The sequence below is a fragment of the Channa argus genome, chromosome 13 (assembly GCF_033026475.1).
Source record: "Channa argus isolate prfri chromosome 13, Channa argus male v1.0, whole genome shotgun sequence".
NCBI classification, from domain to species: Eukaryota; Metazoa; Chordata; class Actinopteri; order Anabantiformes; family Channidae; genus Channa; species Channa argus.
The window spans coordinates 20,065,114-20,086,006 of record NC_090209.1 but is presented as its reverse complement, the minus strand read 5'-3'; the positions used below and the strand labels follow the sequence as shown (position 1 = coordinate 20,086,006).

At 39.4% G+C, this 20,893-nt stretch overlaps 1 protein-coding gene across 10 annotated transcripts in view; it reads left to right on the top strand.

Annotated features, from left to right (window-relative positions):
* mib2 (MIB E3 ubiquitin protein ligase 2) overlaps positions 1-18,290 on the top strand; it is a 37,594-nt gene extending 19,304 nt beyond the window's left edge. For 5 of the 10 annotated variants that reach the window (XM_067526559.1, XM_067526557.1, XM_067526554.1 and 2 more), the window contains 16 exons: positions 223-329; positions 1,591-1,785; positions 2,191-2,333; positions 2,539-2,646; positions 2,774-2,878; positions 3,538-3,700; positions 4,365-4,498; positions 5,642-5,790; positions 6,348-6,504; positions 7,373-7,527; positions 12,252-12,378; positions 12,541-12,801; positions 14,597-14,775; positions 14,865-15,058; positions 15,272-15,337; positions 15,689-18,290. In XM_067526559.1, the coding sequence (XP_067382660.1) occupies positions 223-329; positions 1,591-1,785; positions 2,191-2,333; positions 2,539-2,646; positions 2,774-2,878; positions 3,538-3,700; positions 4,365-4,498; positions 5,642-5,790; positions 6,348-6,504; positions 7,373-7,527; positions 12,252-12,378; positions 12,541-12,801; positions 14,597-14,775; positions 14,865-15,058; positions 15,272-15,337; positions 15,689-15,930 (2,485 nt within the window). In that variant the 3' untranslated portion in view covers positions 15,931-18,290. The other 5 variants (XM_067526561.1, XM_067526558.1, XR_010916305.1 and 2 more) reach the window with 5 other exon arrangements.
* The last annotated feature ends 2,603 nt before the right edge of the window (positions 18,291-20,893 follow it).

Below are 20,893 nucleotides of genomic sequence, written 5' to 3'. Positions count from 1 at the left end.
CCACATAGCATCCAAAATCATGACCTGTGAGTTTTATATTAAATGTATTTGCTCAAAAATATTGAGAAACCATTATTTTTGGCTTGGGTGCTTGCAGATTGTCACATTTGGCATTTCTTGTTGTAACATGTATTTTTGATCAAAGTGTTGGATTGTCTTGACATTGTCTCAGATGGTCCTCAGAGCAGTTTGTTCAGCTGCGTCTCCCTGCTTTTATCGCAGAGTGAGCTTGGCACCGAGGCAGAACCTCCCGAGGGTCATCCTTAAAGGAATCTTTCAGGGGGTTAAAGTGGTTCGTGGACCTGACTGGGACTGGGGCAACCAAGACGGTGAGTGGTGTGGGTGAATGGTGTGGATGCGTGGGTGTGTTGAATCCTGTTCTGCCAACTCAGCAGGCCCCCTACCTTGTTGTAGCTGTGCCTCTTCAAAGTGTTTCACCACCCACAATCCAAAATAACATTCTAACCTCACATCTCATTAATCTACAAAATGTTGAGTCTGTGTGCAATTAAGTTGTCAGTGACACGTCTGAGTCTGTTCCACAGATGTGCTTGTCTGAATGTGTCTTCACCAAGTCCGTGTTTTAATTTTTCCCTAGCCATTTTACTTGTTGAAAAAGTAGAGTATGGAGATTTGTTCATGGCTTCCAGGAATGTCTGCATTTTTACATGCTAACCACGTGCCTACACTACTGGTGTTTTGAAGAATGCACGCTCTTTCAGATACAAACAGCCTGCACTGGTAGATGTTTGTAGTTTAAGTAGTAGTAGAAATAGTGTTCCAGCTTGTGAGCTAAATTAAAACCCTTAAATGTTCCCTTTAGAGAAGGAGCAAGTTTTAGTATGTCTTTATGTTTCCTGGTTTGGGGTCATTGTTGTCTCAGAATAGCAGCGCTCCCTTTTCTGGGCTAGAGCGAATGAGTCAAAATGTCCTTTTGGTGTCTTTGAATTCAGCGCCCTGGGGTTTGGTTAAGTCACTCATCAGGCTTAAATGGTGTATGCAGTAAGTGCATCCAGGATGTTCTGGGCATGCTCAGAAACCCCCCAGCCCAGCATGTAGCCTTACGGGTCACTGGTTTAGTTGGTGTGGCTATTTACTGCTACCGCCAGATGAATTTACTGAGGGTTTAAGGGTTTTGTTTTTTTATTTTTTTTAATTTAACATCATAAAATCTGACATGAACAACACAGCACAGATATTGAAAATATATATTTTTAATGTAATTCTTATTTTGTACTTTTTATGTTTTGCATTTGAATCAAAAAGGAAAGTGTTACCTCTAAAAAATGGAAGTGAATGACTTTGACGGCTTACAGTATGTCCAGGCAGGCTAAATGTTTCTACTGTAACTCGCCTCTGTGTTTGTCAACTCATTGTCTCATATGTTACAGTTTTTGTCTGTCCTTCTTACTAGATGTGTACATATCGTGCATGTCAGATTTTCATAATGGATGACTACATGTTCACGCATTCTCTCCCAAATAAAACAAACCACTATCTTATCTAACCTAATTTTTTCTTTGATGAGCTGATGTTTTATTGTTTCCTGCATATTTGTGTGTGTTTGTTTGTATTTATGTGTGCGTGTAGGAGGGGAGGGTAAGGTTGGGAAGGTAGTGGACATTCGAGGCTGGGACACAGAGTCTGGGCGCAGCGTGGCTAGCGTCACCTGGTCTAATGGCACTACCAATGTCTACCGAATGGGCCACAAGGGCAAGGTAGACTTAAAATACGTGTCTGATGGCCAGGGAGGCTTCTATTACAAAGACCACCTTCCAAAGCTTGGTAAGATAGACACATTCCTCTTATGATTTCATTATCATGTCATTGTTTACATAGTTTAGTTGATTACAATGCAAAATTAGGTGTCAAGCAGTGTATTCAACCGATTTAAGCCTTGTCTGTTATTTCGCTCCACTGTAACAAGTTGAGTTCTTCTTTGCACTTCATCACTAATCTGCTGTATGTAAACTTATATGTGTGATGGAGGAATAGATAAATCAAAAACATGTGAGAATAGGTTTCAAATTCTTGGTTTGAAGAGCTTCCCAGAAGTACTTAGAGTTTTTTGTTTTGTTATTGTTATCACAAAATAAGAATGTCCGCAGAAAATAGAGACGTTTTAAAAAAGTTTAAAAAAAACAACACAAGTCAAAGCTTATTTGTTGATTCTGACACGTGTCCAACCAGGAGAACACGCAGAGCTACAGCGTCAGGAGAGTGCCGACGGCCACTCCTTCCAGCAGGGCGACAAGGTCAAGTGTCTATTAGAGGTGGACATCCTGCGACAGATGCAGGAGGGCCACGGAGGATGGAACCCCAAAATGGCAGAGGTATTTGAGTATTCCCCAGTTTTACAAATGTTATTGTACTGTGCATACAGAATATCTTTGCAAGTGGCTCAGATAGATGCTGGTGTGCAACAGAGTGAACATAAGCAGAGCATCCAACTCCTAAACTGCTAAAGGGAACATTAAGGTCACAACCATGTAGAGGGAGACCCAGGGTGAAACGGCCTGTTTGTTTGCTTGTTTGCAGTACATTTGCCGGATTGGGACTGTTCATAGGATCACTGACCGAGGAGATGTCAGAGTCCAATACAGCAACAACATCCGCTGGACGTTTCATCCTGGGGCCCTCACCAAGGTACTAAGTTCTAGATCAATATTACAATAGGCTCTTCCACAGTTCAGAGCTGTGGTTCAATCACAGCGTCTTCAGTGACATTTTTAAAAGCTCATCAAATTAGGTAATATGTCTGTCTTCCCTGTAGGTGAACACTTTTGGAGTTGGTGAACTAGTACGAGTGCTTGAGGACATAGAGAGCGTGAAAAGACTGCAAAGTGGCCACGGAGAGTGGACAGACAGCATGGCTCCTGTATGTTCATTTAGCCTGATAATGCTAACTCTGATGGGGTTTCACCTGGACTGAAGTGACTTTGGACTTGACAAACACATGGTTTTGTCAAGGTCAAATAACCTCCAGAGACATGGTTTTGTCTGTTACACTAAACATGTGACTTGACTTGGACTTTAGTCTTTAACTTATGCATGTATGCAAGCAAAGAAAACATGCATGTAGGGGAGGACTCTACACAGAGAGGCCGCAGCTGTCCGGGGATTCAAACCAGTGACCTTCTAACTGAGAGGCAGCAGTGCTAACCACTCAACTAACATGCTGCCCGAGACTAATTTATCACTCTAATAGACTAATTTATTTATTACGCTTCTCACACTTTATGTGCATGATGTTAACTGTGTTACTCGCTAAAGTAAGGCATTTATTTGGCAGACATTCCTCTCAAACTAACAGTGACCTACTTTACAAAAATTGGGTGCAGGAAGTAATCAAGCTTAGAGCTGCCTGGTTATTTATTTATAATTAAAGAGGAAGAGAAACAGTAAAAATGTGACTGGTTGCTGGTAAGAGTTTTTTTTCCACTCTTTTATTTCTTCATTTGATCATGTAAACCCTTTATCCTTTATTTATTCCACATATGCTTTATGTACTGTTCCAATTTACTGTTGTTTCCCTAGGTGCTTGGTCAGGTCGGGAAGGTGCTAAAAGTATATGCAGATGGTGACCTTCGGGTGGCATTTGGAGGTCAGACATGGACGTTCAACCCAGCGTGCCTCTCTGCCCAGCCTGTGGAAGTAGATGCAAACCTCATGACGACTGAGAATCCCAACGAATCTGGAAGTAAGGCCTCTGCTTGGACGAGGGGGCTCATTTCGATCACTCCAGCCCCAGCTTTTCCTTCTGCGTGCAGTCATTCATTCTTCACTGCCCTCATTCCAGCACTGTCTCTGCCATGTGTGCTTTTCACATACAGGCCATAAATGTGGAATAATGGCCACGGTCACAGCCATTTGCTCTATTTCTTTTCCAGCAGTATGTGGACATGGTGTCCAATTCTTGAACTGTTCTTCTCTGTAGCATGTCATGATCCTACATGTTGACAGCACAAGGCTTTAGCAGCACGGCAGACATTTGCCATCTTGTCAGTAGTTTTTACCAGTCTCTTAATCATGACTAAATCTATTATATGCATGTGCTTGGTGCAGCAGATAGAGGTTGACTATAGAGCTCTCTGTGTGTGTGGTCAGAGTGTACTGCATGGAGGGACATTTTGACTCATTCCTGTGGTTTTGTAGCTCATCCTTGACAAACCCATTAACCTGTGTGACCTTGCAGAGGGTGAAAGTAGGACCACAAAGATTTGTGACACAATTTCTAATCAAGTTGTTCACATTAGACTGGTTAAGCTAAATTAATCCTTTTGTCTCTCTTGCCTCTCGCGTTTTCACATCCATTTCCTCTCACATCTCCCCCCCTCTCTCTAATTTACTATATCTATGTTCAGGTACTGTCATCTCGGTGCTGGAGAAACTGCTGTCTCAGTCCACAGAGCAGGACAATCCTAGCCGGCTGGTCATTGAGGCAGCACACGGCAGTGCCAACAAAGTGCGGGAGCTGGTGCAGAAGTACCCTGACAAGGTTAGTGCAGCACTCCTTCTCTTTGCTGCAGTCCACTGCCTGTTCCAAAAGTTTCTTCCACCAGGGTAACAAGATTGTTGTTGGGAAATGTAAAGAAGTGACTCACTGAGAAAGATATAGTACTGTAAATTTCAAGGACTCCCAAATAAAAGATTAAGACACAAAAAGACAACAACTTCTTTCTTATTAGGATGATGATTAAAGGTATTGTAGGGGACAAAGGATGCTCTTGTTGTACAGACTATGAAACCCACTGAGGCAAATCTGTGATGTGGAAATTGGGCTATAGAAAGAAATTGATTCTATTTCATATACTGGATGTCAAAGATAACTCTGTCTATTAATACATTATGTAACTAATTCCCATAATTTCCCCAGCCTGTTTTGGTCAAGATACTATGAATAGAGTTTATAACCAATGGTGGGAGAACAAGCGAGTTGGTGAACTTAAGATGAGAATTTAGATCAAGCTGACGATTGAGTGATGATGTTGCCTAAAAAACAAACACTATAATAGTTGTATATTTTACCTGATGGAGATTTAAGATTAATTTTTGATAATTAAATAGCATTACTCATGCTATTGCATTAAATGACATACTGTACAGTTAACACATGACCTATCCCATGGCGCTGTGCATGGCATCATAACTGACACGACACACACCCAACCACTCTCAGGTTTCAGCTTCTTTCATTAGTTAACAACCAGTACTGCTAGATATTACAAAATATTTTTATGGTGATTGTGATTATTCATAATTACTTATTTGAGGGGTTGTTATACTTGTGCTTAGACGTAAACAAACTGTCAGACTCGAAGAATCTCAGTCAACTGACAGGTTTCTGACAGATGAATCGACCCATCAACCCTATTGGGGCAGCCCTAATATATTAGGTAAATCACATTACACACATTTAAGGTATTTTTTCATATTGATCCAAAAATTTCCTGTTGTGTGTCCTCAGTTACTCATCTTCTTCATCATGTTGATAATTACTCTAAGGATTATGTATTAAGTGTATGACGAACGTGGTTGTTGTTAATGCTCGGATTATTACCAGCCAGTCAGTCTAGCTCTCTTAGTGTCCAGGCTGCAATCATATCAAATAAGTCTTCAACCATATCTCTGTTCCTGGCAGGTGGATATTAAGAACCAGGGAAAGACCGCACTGCAGGTCGCAGCTCACCAAGGCCACATGGAGGTGGTAAAGGCCCTGCTGCAGGCTAATGGCTCCATTGAGGTCAAAGATGAAGATGGAGACACAGCATTACACTACACAGCGTTTGGGTAAGGACGCATATGCACACACAGTTTTACTGCACACGTACACAAAGGTCCAAAGATGTTTGTGCCTTTAAAAAAAAAAAAAAAAAATGTCACTGACAAATAGATTGATAGCTAGAGATAGTATGTTAATAATCCTAAAGAGAAATTGCAGCTGTACAGCATCCTGCCCGCCTTTCTTTTTCAATGTAATGTGATAATCCATTCACAGTAGTGACAGCAGTGTTGCTCAAACAGAAATCTTGTCACCCCTTTAGTACATGTTCGGAAACTCAACAGTTGGCAGAATCTCTGTTTTATACTTAAAATAAACTTGTTGTGTAAACCTAGCAGCACTGGTACACGATGTAAACAAAATGGGAGGATTTAAAAAGATGTGTGTATGTTGACGTGCAACCCGCAAGATTTCTGATACTTCCAGTAGGTTTACACAATAAGCATGTGGGACTTTATAGGAACTTATTTAAAACACCATACAAACAGTCACTGAGTCACTCATAATAAATAAAAGATGGTGATGACTTATCTGCTTGTCTTTTCTGTTCTGTCATTTGGTTTAGTAATCAAGCAGAGATTGCACGTTTGCTGTTGAGTAAGGGGGCAAATGTCAACCTCCTAAACAACTCTATGTGCACGGCGCTCCACATCGCCGTCAATAAGGGCTTCACTGACGTGGTGCGAGTGCTGACTGAACATTCGGCTGACGTCAATCTACAGGTGAGGGGCCCTAGCATGCTCTGTTACTTAAACTAATGGTCCTACAAATCACAGTCTGAGATTATGGTTATTCTTCACTCAATGTTGAGTGTCATTCCATATGTTTTACTAACTAAAGCATATGATGGTCCTAAGTGATTCTGTAATTTGTTTGTTTTGAAACAATAACCAATAACTCATCCAATTTATAGTTTAGCCTGTACATTTGGTTTGCCATGGACAAATATGTATACGAACATTTATTAATTACATCTCCAGTTTCATTTCTATTTTGCCTTAAACTAATGTTTGGAAAAAGTATTTCTGAAGAAATAACTACTTCCATTGGCAATCCCAGAAACAAGCTTTTCTGTCACTGTTGTTGTATGCGTCTTAAGATGCTCACACGTTGCCCTTTCCGACGTTTACATGAACACAAATTGAAACATTTATGATATTTGACTGTGTCCCTGTTTCACTTCAGCCTCGGCCTCATTAAGGCAATTAAGAGTCTCTTTTAGGGCATTTTTCAGACTGTCTAACATGCCTGCAACCAGGCTCAGAATTCACTAACTCAGTTTTTTCTGCTTGAGTAGAGTTGCTACTAAGCCAAAACAGGCCAGCCCAGAGTTTGTTTGTATGCAGCAAATGTGAATTATGATCTTGTCAAAAAAAAGCAGCATTATGGTTAAATTCCAGTGAAGACAATTGTGCTTACAGAGGATAATAGTGCAGATATGCATATGTGATTCATGTATTTCGCATAATAACACAATTCCTTGTTTTGCATTTTGCTGTCGTGTCACAAGAAAAGGCTCAGAGTCCTGCAGCAACATACAACAGTCACCCACATTGCTGTATGTCCATTTATTTCTTCTTTTCCAATCAGGATTCATATGGGGACACTCCTCTCCATGATGCCATTGCTAAAGATTTTCGCAATATCATCGAGATCCTGGTCGTGGTCCCAAACATTGACTTCACCCAACAGAATCACAGAGGCTTCAACCTGCTGCACCATGCTGCCCTCAAAGGAAACAAGCTGTAAGTAAAAGGAAAATAAAATAAAAAATTGGAACTAGATTTCAAGCTTGCATGCTGTTTTGTCCCAGAAACCAGGGGCTTCTTGGAGGGGGGCTTCTACTTTCATTGTGACATAGACAAACACAGGTGATTCCAGCCATACATAAGTGTCCCGATAATTTAAACAGACACATCTGATGTGTGCATTAGAAATGATGATTATAGGTGTATGTGTGTGGGAATCTCTTGTGTGTTCAAATGAGGACTCAAAGGTCAACTCTAAACACAAATAGAGTGTTCATCTCCCACACAGTTTCTGCTGTTAGCAGGCATGCAGTCAGTATCAGGCATTTCCCTAAACATTTACTTATTCTACAAATATTTCCCAAACTACATTTAATGTAGTCATTATTCTGGTCTGCAGGTTTGGGAATTATGTTTATTTAATAATTTCAAAAAGTGCCTAAACAGTGTGCCAGATAGTATTTGCCAGAAAAGATTTGAAGCAATCTCAAAAGCCTTCATGACTTGGCTACAGGGCACATGGTTTATTGAGAGGCAGAAGCCACATTTGTTTTTGTGGAAAAAAACACAAAGTTTCTGAATTCTTGTGAGAATTGCAATTGCTGCAACCCAGTCCAAAAAGATAATAAAAGATAAGCTCAGCCTATCTTCAACGTGGGGCTTGTGGCCAGACATCAATGCTTCCTCACTGACACCTGTCACAAACCCTCCATTGTCTTCTAACTGTGTTGGTTTTAGTTTGGTTGACACTGAAGCTGATCCTAGGCAAGGCACTGAAGGGCAGACAGAAACGCAGTAGATAACTGAATGTTCTCACAATGATAAGATTTATCCCTCCAAAGACAATTGTAATGTCTGGCTCCTTTGTGGTGCGCCAGCATCGTCCTCTGTGCATGTTGCATCATATCAGCCTCCACACATCCTGAACAGCCTAGAATAGATGGGAAAAAACGCCAAAAGTGCCTGGTCGCTAGTGTCTTTGTTAAATCTTTTGACAGTGGTACTCTGAGTCTATTTCGAAACCAGGCTATTCATAACTTTGATATAGAATATTATGATTATGTTTTCAGCTGTGCAGTGTTTGACTTCCAGTACAATCACACAACAGGTGAATTATTCATTATTTATTAAATATAAATTCCTATTTTTGAAATTCAAACTGAGTCAAGAAACAAGCCAAAGTAGGATACAATCAGTCACTGCGCTTAGATTAGGAGAAAAACATTTTTGAATAATAAGACAGCAAGTGTTTTTAAAGGTGATATTTTTCATAATGCATTACATGTCACTGTGAGCATAAGGTTCCTGCTTCCTTGCTTTTCTTTGCTCTAGTGACTTAATGACCTTGCATGAACTTTCCATTCCAAATTAAACTATGCAGTGGAAAAGTGTCCCTAGCTGTTATTAAAGAGGTGAATGAAAAGGAAGACTGGAAACCGCAGCATCACCATAGATTTCATCACTAAAATGAAGTAACTTCATTCAAGGTTTCAATGAGAGACTTTTAAATTGTACCTTATGTAATTTCATGAATAATGTCCTAGAATTTTCTGTTTCAAAGAGTGGGAGTCCTGTTAGTGTTATCAGTGAAGATCTTCAGTCTTTTTGAGTACATTGTCACAGCTCGGTCTTCTGATTATTTGCTGGCAGAGCAAGGATCAGGGCATTATTCATTTTAAGAAAGGCTCTAAACTGTTGAATCTAGATTTCCAAACTTCACCTCCTACATTTGCTCATCACCTGCTCCTTTCTTATATTGTACACACCTTGAAAATATAATCTCAGGACTCCCCTGTAGTTGAGTGAATTATGTGGATAAATGTCAGCTGTGCATGGGGGGAAAGACGGTCTGCAAAGCAATAGCTGCAAGTGAAAGAGGGAAAGGAATGGGACTGGAGGGTGCAGTAGACGGTCGTTTAATAAATGTCTGATCTGTTCTGGCAAGTGTCATATGTGCACTGCTGGGAGTTCAGGCTGCACTACCCAACCTTCATTTAGCCTGATATCAGCCTCTGTGCCAGAGGTTCAGACACAGGATTTACAATGGTTAGGATCAGCTTAATTTATTCATATATCATTAATTAGGACTATCGATTTAGCCCAAGTGCTGTGTGCGTGTTGTATTATTCCCTAGTTTGTTTTTGGCTTAAGTGTAAATCAGAATGACAGCGGCTTTAAACCTTGTGAGTTAAAAATCAATAGTAACTTTTAAGGGTTTTATTTATATTTATTTATAGTTCGCTATTAGTGTTAGTAATGTATTAATGTTAACTGGCAATAATTCACCTTTTTATTTACCTGAGTACAATCAGTACATCTGTCTGCAATGTTTCACCTTTGGAAAATGGCTGGTTGTTTTATTGTCCTCAGCTTTGAAAGCAAAGACAAACCCATAAAAGTGGATTTTTTTGTTTAATGCTTCTCTGTTTGGAGTTCATGTGAGCAGTTATGGTCTTCCACTGTTTTTTGTGACAGAAAAATAAGAATGCTTTGTTTATTAGAGTATTTATTTATTGTGAGGAAATGGAAAAAGAGGACCAGGGGCCAAGTTCACAAACAGTCCTGGGAAAGAAAAGAAACAAGGCAAGCAGCCAGATTTCTTCTGGAGTTTTCAGCTTGACAGAAGAAGCAAATGAATGCACAGGATGGTTTAGTCTGTTTACTGTGTACTTGAAACGAAAGAATACTTGGCTGGATTTCTCTGTTTTCCTGTAGTTTGTCCTCCTCAGACAGTAACCTCTTTGTTTTCTCCAGCCTTTCACCAGATTGCTTTTGTTCCCAAACAGTTTCTTTCCTTTTTCCTATTCTTCCAACAGTCCTCTTCTAATTATCTTCTGTCTTTCTGGACACACATTGTTCATAATAAAAAATCTAACACACACCATATAGATTTGATAGCACACACTTTTATAGCTAGCTAAATGCTAGAAACCAATATCCTTTATTGTGATTTCCAAGGACATGACATTAGAACTTCTTGGTGCTTTCATCAAGTGTTGTAGAAAGCTAGATGGAAACAAATGTTATGCAAATAACCAAATGATGACCAGAAAGGTCATCACCACCATGCCTGAGATGCCCTCTGGCTGTTTTGTGTGAAGGCATGTTTGTACAAAACATCATGAGGGATGATTATGAAAATAATGCAGAAAAGTGAGGTGCAGCGGGAGGAGAGGAGACGCCAATATTGCTGGTATCCATGAGAGAGGCTAATTGTGAGGAATTGAATTACGAGGGCAAGCTCTTTAAAGATAAAGAAGGTGCCCTGGTGCTTCCAAACCATGAAAGACATTTCCTTCTGTCAATACCGCCACCACCAACACACCAACACACACCCATTCACACGGACCTGCATTGCACTTACCAATGACAACTGTCATCCTTAGTAACACACCAATAGGTTTATCTCAACCATATGTGACAACACATGAAATTACGCAGAGTTAAATTGTTATCATCAAGCAGCAGCTAATGATCATGTAAAAAGTTATCATAATTAAAGCTACATCAAAAAGGTTCCTGTTGACCTGATGCCAAAATAATAGTTTTTTTATGTTTTCTTCACTGGAGTTGGAATGTAAAACAATAATAATAGGACTATCTGCAGAGGTGGCTCCGAATTTGGTTTAATACATCTGTCATCCAGTTCACGATGGTTGTAACTAACAACACACTACTCACAAATTTACCCGGTTCTTATTGTTTCTGATTTACTCATTAGGTAAATTTTAATTGTTAAAAATAAAGAAAGAAGAATTAGCAGATAAAACTAGGCCATACTAGTCATTTTTACCTATAAACATTAGGGACACCAGTGTTTACGAACAGTGAAATCCATCAGAGCTAACATTAAAATTCATCTAACTTCCATAAAAACATCCATGGGTCACATCACACGGATGCCTCCATGGTTCCCTGCAATTGTCCTCTGTGCTCATGAATGCTGCCAGCTTCACTTTCACACGTCATAAAGCAGACTTGATAGCTACAGAGCAGAGGACAACTCAACAGCGCAGCACCAGCTCGCTGCATGAATCACAATAAGAAGTTCTAATAGTTGAACTTTACTCAATATGGCCCTGTAATCCACCTCAACTGTGCTTCGTCTTGTGTTTGCCCTAATTAAAGACAAAATGCTGTAATCTGACATTACTAGTTGCATGCCAAAGAGGATGGGTACAATTTTTGCCCTTGAAACCAGCTAAAGTCCTTAGGTATGTCACATGTCAAACTCTGAGACATTTCTTGGATTGTTTAGGATATTTTGTCCATATTATTGTACAGTACACAGGTTAAATGCTGTTGGATGTGGTGACGGATACAATTAAATTAATGGTCTATTGTCAAAAAATTGACCTTCAACACATTGGGTATAGGAAGCAGGGAAAGGTCCGACCCTTTTAATGTTGGTTAGCTGCATCTTGTGGTCAGTTTGCTAAATTTATTGTGCACTTGCTGCTTGTTGTGCCTCAGCATTTTCTTTTTAGAGTGTCTTAATAAAAACAACAGCTGTTTCACTGTCCATGTCAAGAGCACTGTGACACAGGATAAAATTAGCATTATATTCTAAAATCTTTCCTTCACATGTTGCTAATGGTGATGTTGCACTATCACTGTGTTGTACATAATGCTATCACTATCACTGTTTTTTTTTTCTTTTCTCGATAATGGCAACATTTAGAAGCCTGCAATTAAATTTTGTGGTTCTTGTCTTTGGGCAGGGCCACAGAGAAGATCCTGGGCCGAGCACGGCAGCTGGTGGATGTTAAAAAGGAGGATGGCTTCTCTGCACTTCATCTTGCCGCACTTAACAACCACAGAGACGTTGCGGAGATTCTCATCAAGGAGGCGAGTTCAGGACAATAACAAATCAGAGTCTTACTATTGTTTATTAATGCTTAGATGTGCGCAGAACAGTAGTAGCAGTGTGAATGCAGCTACAAATATTCTGCAAATGTAACATTTAAATAGTAGTTATATATAATAGTTTCCCCTACTTGCTCTTTATAGGGACGCTGCGACGTCAACATCCGCAACAATCGCAACCAGACGCCACTGCAGCTGGCGGTGACGCAGGGCCACACTGACCTGGTGCAGCTGCTGGTGGCTGAGGGCGCCGATGTCAACATGGAAGATGAGGACGGTGACACAGCTATGCATGTGGCCCTCCTTCGTCCACAGCTGGCCAATGTCATGCTTAACCCCACTGTGGGAACCAGCAGCACTGAAGAGAGCAGCGAGGGGTGTTCGTCCACGTCACTCTACTCCAGGGTAAGAACCAGCAGGAGAGGCTTGAGGGAAAGAAAGTTGTTTTTTTTTTAAAGTTGTTATTTATCTTTAATCAAATAAATATTCAGGTTTGTTAACTTGCATGAATTGCAATTACTGTCAATATGATTTGAAAGAATCATATTGTGACTACAGCTGTTAAGTGATGTTTTAATGCTGAATTCTGGGTATTATTGGGACAGAAGAGAGACGAGGGATGTGAAGGATGTGAAGAAATAATGGCTAAATACAGACTGGTGAGTGGATAAATTAAGGCTGAAAACATGGTTACAAGGGAGAGAACAAAAATCATTTAGCAAGGGCAAAGTACAGACTGAAGGCAGGAAGAGGAATTAATACAGTCTTAAAGAGGTAAATACAAATTGAAAGTCGGGTAAATACTGTTGAAAATAATAATACTGAGTAAAAAAGTCAAGCGTCAGGTGGGAATAGAGTTATCAATACACAGTTAAATCTGTTTTGATCTACAGCATCAATGTGCTGTCATAAATCTACTGCACCCTGCTGGATATAATATTGAGTTAAAAGAGTTTGTGGGTGTACATATGCAAAACAGAGGTTCGTTTGAGTACAGATGTTCATATGTAGGATTGTCTGAAAACTTTAGGGAGGGTCCAAAGCTTGTTTTTGGGATCTGCTGAAAAGCCGTGGGGATGAAAGAGCAAACACAATATTTTGTTCTTGTTTGATTGCTTTTATATACACAGCTCACATTTTGAAACTTTTTTTTAATTCTATACATCAACATAAGAGCGAGGTTACGACAAAAACGCACAACTAAAGGCAGCAGCCGACACACTCAACACAACCCTCCATGAATTCCCTATAGTATCCCCAGCCACTAGCATTGTAAGAAACCACACATCTCAGCATGTTCAACCCATCCAGTAACCTTCAGATCATCGTCAGCTACGTCATCTCAGGAAGAAACAAAGCATCCAGCTCTGTTTACCTACTTAGCCAACTAAGCTTATTAGCGCCTGAGCAACCTATTAGACCAAGCAACAAGAACATTAAAGAGAGGGGTTAAGTGAGGACACAGTAAAGGGCTGTGTTGTTTTTCTTAAAAGGCACAGAAATCACTGCGTGACATTTTGGATTATAGTCTGGCTGTAGACATGTTTGGGGATAAAAGGTTCAGCTCTTCACCTCTGCAGGTACAACATCTTATGGACCTTCACATAGTCATGATGGAAAGCTAGGACAGCAAAATCCAAAAGTAGTCTGCTTTACATATAGACACTGATTAAGATGAACTAGTTTAATAGTCCTCATTAGACTTTGAGTTCTTGCTTTGTGCAGTACTTTTTATACAAACGCTCTAAATACTGTACGGTTATATCAGCTGGTGTTCATGTCATTGTGCCAATGAAGAACGTCCTTTCAAGTCTACATGTCCGCAAACGCTGCTGATCCACTTCACATCCTGGACACCTGCCAAGCCAACACACACACAGTTTTTAATGTGGTGAGACTTCAGTGCTCAGAGTTGTTTCGGCCACTGTCAGCAGATCAGTTATAGGGGGAGCTGTGCTGATTAGATTTGGGTTTATGTGCCAGCTTTGGCTGGATTGTGCTGGCTTTACTTCTTTTGCAAACAACTAGCTTTGTCTTTGAGACAGAATTTTCCAGTATTATGAACTTAGACTTTTAGCACAAGTTCTTAGTGTTGTTCTTAGTTGTTTTTTGTAGTAGGGTCTGATTTATTTTTATTTTTTAGAGGTGTTTTAACTCCTCCTTTCTTCTCTATTCCCATCATCATTATGTGTATCCACAGCTGAGTGCTTCAGGTCTTCTGGGGAATGCCGAGCTTAGTGTTGGTGCTGCTATTGCTTGTTTTCTGGCACAGGAAGGTGCTGACATCACCTATGCCAACCACAAAGGCAAGAGCCCTCTGGACCTGGTGGCAGACAGTGCCATGCTGCAGCTCATTAAGAGCTTCTCTGAGAAGCACAGGTAGATCAGCAAAAACAGGGATAAGAGTTATTAGATTATTTTGTTAAATATGTGACATTACAGAAAAATGTTTTGAATGTTTATGTCAGGTTGCAGCGTCTTCAGGCCATCACATGTGGACAGGGCCTGAGCAGTGCCAGCCTGCGCCGGGTCCACACTACACCCAACACCATGACCAACCTGGTTCTTCCCACACCACCGGGGCCCAGTGAATGCCTCATCTGCTCTGAGCTGGCTTTGCTGGTTCTCTTCTGCCCCTGCCAGCATAGTGTGGCTTGTGAAGGTGCGTAGATGTTGGAGTGAAGTGGGTGGAAGTGAGGATTGAGCTAGTGATAGCAAAATGTGGAGGAAAATATTACAGTGTAAAAAGGGAGAAAAAAAAAAACAGGTATAATCAAATTCACAAATTAGTTCCTCAAATCAGGTCTTTTAATTGTGTCATATTGCACTTTTGTGTTTCTTTGGTTTGTCTTTGCTGACCTGGTTCTCTGAACAGAGTGCGCCCATCGAATGAAGAAATGCATCAAATGCCAAGTCACTATCACCAAGAAAATCAGACAAGGTGACACTAAACACATATTTTTTATGTTACGTTATCTGCATGTATTTTGTATCATTGTATTATGACAAATTGTTTTCCCTAATGTTCATTCATGACTTTGTGACTTTTAGAGTCACGTACAATATACACTGCATATTTCTTTCATTAGGAAAGAATTAACCACAGGCCTTAAATAAGCATTAGCGGAGAAGTTTTGAATGGTTGATTAAAGCCCGTCTGTGTCAAGATTTTCATTTTTTTCAACATGCAGTCTTATTGCTGCTGAACAGATACCAGGACACTGTTGTCTTTGCACATGACTGTACATTGACAATAAGCTACAGTTATATACTGTGTCTGTGTCCTCCGTAGACCAAACGGAGGTGGATTGTAGCCCTGGCAATGAGAACTCGGAGCAGCATAACCTACTGGAGCAGCTGCAGTCTCGCTACAGGCAGATGGAGGAGCGAATCACCTGTCCCATCTGCATTGACAACCACATCAAGCTGGTCTTCCAATGCGGTCACGCCTCCTGCATCGACTGCAGCGCCGCGCTCAAGACCTGCCCAATTTGCCGGCAGACCATTCGCGAGAGGATCCAGTTATTTGTCTGAGCATCTCACCTCTTAACAACCCAAAGAAGCTGTTGGAGGGGGTTGGAATAATTGGAAGGTTGGAAGTGGGGGGTGGGAGTGGGCCGGACCCAGTAACCTCTATGCCTCTGGTACCCACATGCTCATCCCCATCCCTTATAAAACAAACATAAAAATTAGTCATTGGGCCCATGTTGCTTTACATTGAGAAGCTTTACTTTAAGTTTCAGTGCTTAGATTCCACTGTTTGTTACATTTCATATGTGTCTCTCAAGTGGTGCAGGCAGTGTTGTTGTTTTTTTAAGAGTATTTTCACCATCAGAAATGGTGTTTTGCCAGTCAGGGCAAGGTTTGCCAATGGGGGGGAGAAAGGGTCCCCTGCCTCTTCTTTTTCTCATTCTCACCCAGCCTCCCCCTCTCGTAATCTGTCCTATCTTTGCTGCTTTATGTGGATGTCTGTTACCCATCTAGCTGTCTGGCCTCTTCTGTTTACAAGGGTGCACAGAATATGTCCCCATTTTCTTACCCCCCCACCTGTCCTGTGAATAATGTTTGTTCTCATTTGTATCAGTCTCTTAATAATCACTGTTAGTCTCTGCAGAGGGCATTGGTATAAGTGAAGGCTCTCTATATAGTCCCCAACAACTCGCCTGTATGCAAGGGGAAATACGCACTATATATGCATGAGTATATGCATATTGTAAAGCTAAAATGACTTGTGTTATCATGGGTGATTTGTTGTTATTTTCTCTCTGGTTACATTTGTGGTTTTTAATTTACAGATAAGTACAGATTTTTATTTATGTGTGGGAAAAGTATTACTATGTAAGTTTTAAGTTGTTTGCATTGCAAAGATTATTTTGTTCCTACTGAATTTCACCCCAAGCCTATGTCCTCTACTCAGGGTATCAAATTATTGAAAGCACTTGTGGCATCCATCAATGGTTAAAGATCCCGCGCCCAACACCTCCACCATCACCAAGCTACAGAGCTTTTTAATGGAAAGTCACAGAAAGAAAAGCTCACACATAACTAAAAGTCACTCAATTCACCTTATTAACCCTGAACTTTCTTTCAAAGTAGTGAAATGAATAATTGCAGAAGGATTTCTGCAACAAAGCTGATATTTATTTAAAAAAGAAAACGTCCTTAAGCATCCCAGGATTACCAGTCAGCTATGTTTCTGTTTAATTTTGAACTTAAAGACCACGTTGGTCTGGCTGTTTGTGTCTGAAGACCACAGTATGTCTGTCATCTGTCTGGTTTAGAAGATGATCGTGTTGTGTTATTTATCCACCAAATGTATTATTGGTTCTAGAATCAGAAGGGCAAAAACATGACACTGTTGTGTTACATCTGTAGTTCCTTGTCCACCTTCCTAGTTAAGTAATTTAATATGAGACCTCTTCACTGGAGTTCTGGATTGTATATCATCTTCATTCTTTCTAATGTTTTGGTGTTTCTTGAAGGGCTTATGAATATGAAAAAACGTATCTATATCAATCTTTATTTAATTTTATTTTTCAAAAAAAAAAAAAACCTTCCAGAGACAAGAGTTTTTTGGTTTTCATTAGATCCCAAATTTGGGAGAGCCAATGTTAAACATGTACATTTGAATGTTGGGGGGGATGTATCCTGTCTTACTTTGCCTTTTTTATGTGTACAAAAATGTAAGAGAAACAGCTGGAGAGTCTGAAAACGAGAACCTCGAGGAAAGAACTTCTACATCCGTGCCAAATCGCATGAGGATGTGCATGGGCATGCACACCTGAATTATCTAGACACCGTATGCTAAACCTCTCCAAGCTAACAGCTATTCTAGGTGTGTGAAGTAAACTAAAACAGATTTTATAAATGAATATTTTAAGTTAAAAATCAGAAGTATTATCTCAGCACATTAGCAATCAGGCTAATGGTGTTAGCCTCCTAATTGTAGCTGTAGTGCTCTGAACCTCCTCATGCTCTCAATTCCAAAATAATTCAGTCCTATATTGTTTGAGGCTTTTTACAAGTATATATATTTATATTTTGTGACACATTATCAATAGAGTGACAAGTTTCTTACAGAAATTTCAACATTTTAAGGATTGTCTAGTGATGTTGTAAGTCGGTGGATTTACAGGCAAAGGCAATAACGTTTTAGAAAAATGAGGATGATATTTGAGTTCTTTTTCTCCCCCTTTAAGGTTGCTGCAAGGTCAAAAAACAATTTATGTATGAAAACACAAAGCAGCAGATGTTGGTTACTATTGGTGTTTGTACAGTTCAGCTCTTGAAGTTCTGATGTTGGCCTTACTGTCCATTCCTCCTCCGTTGATGTTTTTTCAGTTGTATTCTGTACAAAAATATTTTGCAATAAATATAAAACTGTTTTCTAAGCACTTCGTGAAGATTTTTGCGTTTTATTCATTTTTTTTTTTTTTTTACCTTTTCAGTTGTAGCATTACTTATTCAAACTAATGTTAACAGTTGAAATCGGAAAACATATTGTCTCATTTTGTCTGAATTCAGAAGTGACTGCACCAGCTTACCTTATGTCAAGCACTGTCAAAGCTTCTCTAATGTTTTTGACTTGCATTTTATCCAACACAAACCAGAACACAACAATTGTAAAATGATCAGTGAAGTAATGTTAACTCAACGTCATTCTTTAGTTAGCAAATGCAAGGTCCAATTGTTTAGCTAACGCAAAATTTTAAGTGTTTTACATTTAATAAAGGTCAGCGTTTGTTAAGTTAGCTTTTTGTTTGTAAGAAGAATTTATTTCCTCTTTTAAAAGTTTACATGCACAGATGCTGATTTAAGAGCCATCGAGCCACCATCTTTGTTTTGAAAAAAAAAAAAGAGAGTAGCAGTGCGGGATATAAATGAAAATCTATTTGTCTTTGAGTTGGCAAATTACTTATTTAATTATCCAGGTGGTTAGAAGAGTTTATTGGGGATTTTAGAGATAACTTCCTGTTTGTAAGTGACATGTACAGTTCTCAAACCAAGTTGTTTAATTACCTTATAGAGAAACTGTTGGTTTCTTCTTTGAGCACCAGTGTTTCACTAGGGGCAACTAGTGTTGGATCATTCCAGGGAGGGAGTTTAAGAATGCAGATAATGGTGACAATAATAATAATATGCATTAAAATAAATATTTTTTGCTGTGCTAAGATGTTTTTCCTCTATCAATATTTCATTTTATGAGATATTTATTTGGAGATTTATTCTGGCTTGCATCTCATGAAAAGCTCTTCTTCTCTGCAGTTTGCTTGAATGTTTTTCCTTTCTTTGGATTTTTTGTTTGCCTTGTTCCTCACTTGTCAGTTGCCTTGGATAAAAGCATCTTCCAAATGTCTAAACATAAATTTGTTATTTATAGTAAATAAAGTAATTTGAATTATCTTTGTTGTAACCTGCTATTTTCCCTCTAGTGATGACAGCTGAAGGCAGATAAATACAGTAAACAATGACAATAGTTAAAATAATGGTTTCCAAATAACCATTATTTAACATTTTTAATAGTGTTGAGTCTTGATTCTTAGAACCCTCTAATTTTTGTCCCCTGCCCCATTAAACCCTACAGCAAAACTGTTTTTATGTCATCTGTCCTTTCTTTCTTTTTCTTTTTTTTTTTCACCTGGATCTTCTCGTGAATTTCTGACCCATTAGCCTACACCTTGAAAAATTCAATAGGTTTGTAACCAAATAAAAATGAAAAATGCTTGATTGATTGATGATGTGCAAGAGCATCAAAATTGATGCTTTAATATTTTGTTACACTAGAATATTTCTTGAGCTATTGCATATTTACACCCCTACTTGTGTTTCTCACCAGGTAAGCAGTAGGCAAACGGACTGTGTGTTGTGTAACCCGTTTAGACTGACTGTTTTCGTTCAGCAGTCTCCTGTTAAATGCTGCGGTGTGCCACTTCTTAGTCCTAATTGTCTTACAGCTCACATGGCTTTGGCATATGACTCAGTCCTTCAGCAGTGACGTGTTTTCTGAGGACAGAATGGCAGATTTAACACAGTGGCAACAACCACAAAACCGCAACACATTTCATGTGTTTTATTTTATTATTCACAAAGCTAAAATGACATTATTGTAAATGTAAAATATACTGTTACAAGTGATGCATTCAAAAGTATTACCAGCTAAATATACTTACAGTACTAAAACCGACCCTTATCACAGGGGGCCTCATGGGTCAGTGGTGCATTGGGTTGTAATGCAGAAACTGTGAGGGTTCGAATCCCACTCAGCCACCAAGGGCCACGAGCCCGGATAAAAATGGGAGGGTTGTGGCAGGGAGGTAAAAACTCAAACTGAATCAATGTGCAGAACACGTTCTGCTGTGGCGACCCCTGAAGGGAAAAGTCAAAAGCCGTTGATCTTCTGATCTTAGTTTGCTTATCATATACACTGTTGCTGAGTTATAAAATTTCCCCCCAAGATCAGAAAGTCTTAGTCTTATCATAAAATGTCATCATTTAATTGTTGATTAAATTGTGTTTTATTGACACAACCTCAACTATCATACAGTGAAAATGTTGTTGAGTAAAAAGTGTAAAACATAATAAAAGGTAAAAACTCAAGCACAATACCTGAAAATAGTACTAAAGTAAATGTATTTAGTATATGTATTTAATGTATTTAGTTACTTTACAGTATGTATTCAGTTAGTTGGTTCTGCTAATACACAGCACTGGGAATTGATTTTTTTTTTGGGTACTATTGTTTAGTGACTTTAAAACGTGAAAAGATGATAAAATTGTAACAGATTTGTGCGTAGAATTTGAAAGCACAGTTGCATCGGTGTGACGGGACATCTCCTAATGATCAAAGCACTGGCCTAGATTTGCTAAATCCCTCTTAATGTGGAAAATTATATGCACAGATTCCACAAGAGTTATTCAAATGAATTTAACGGTAACCAAATCAATGCCGATACCCCTTTGTGTCTTTAACCTTGCTGTATATTTTCAGTCGTGACAT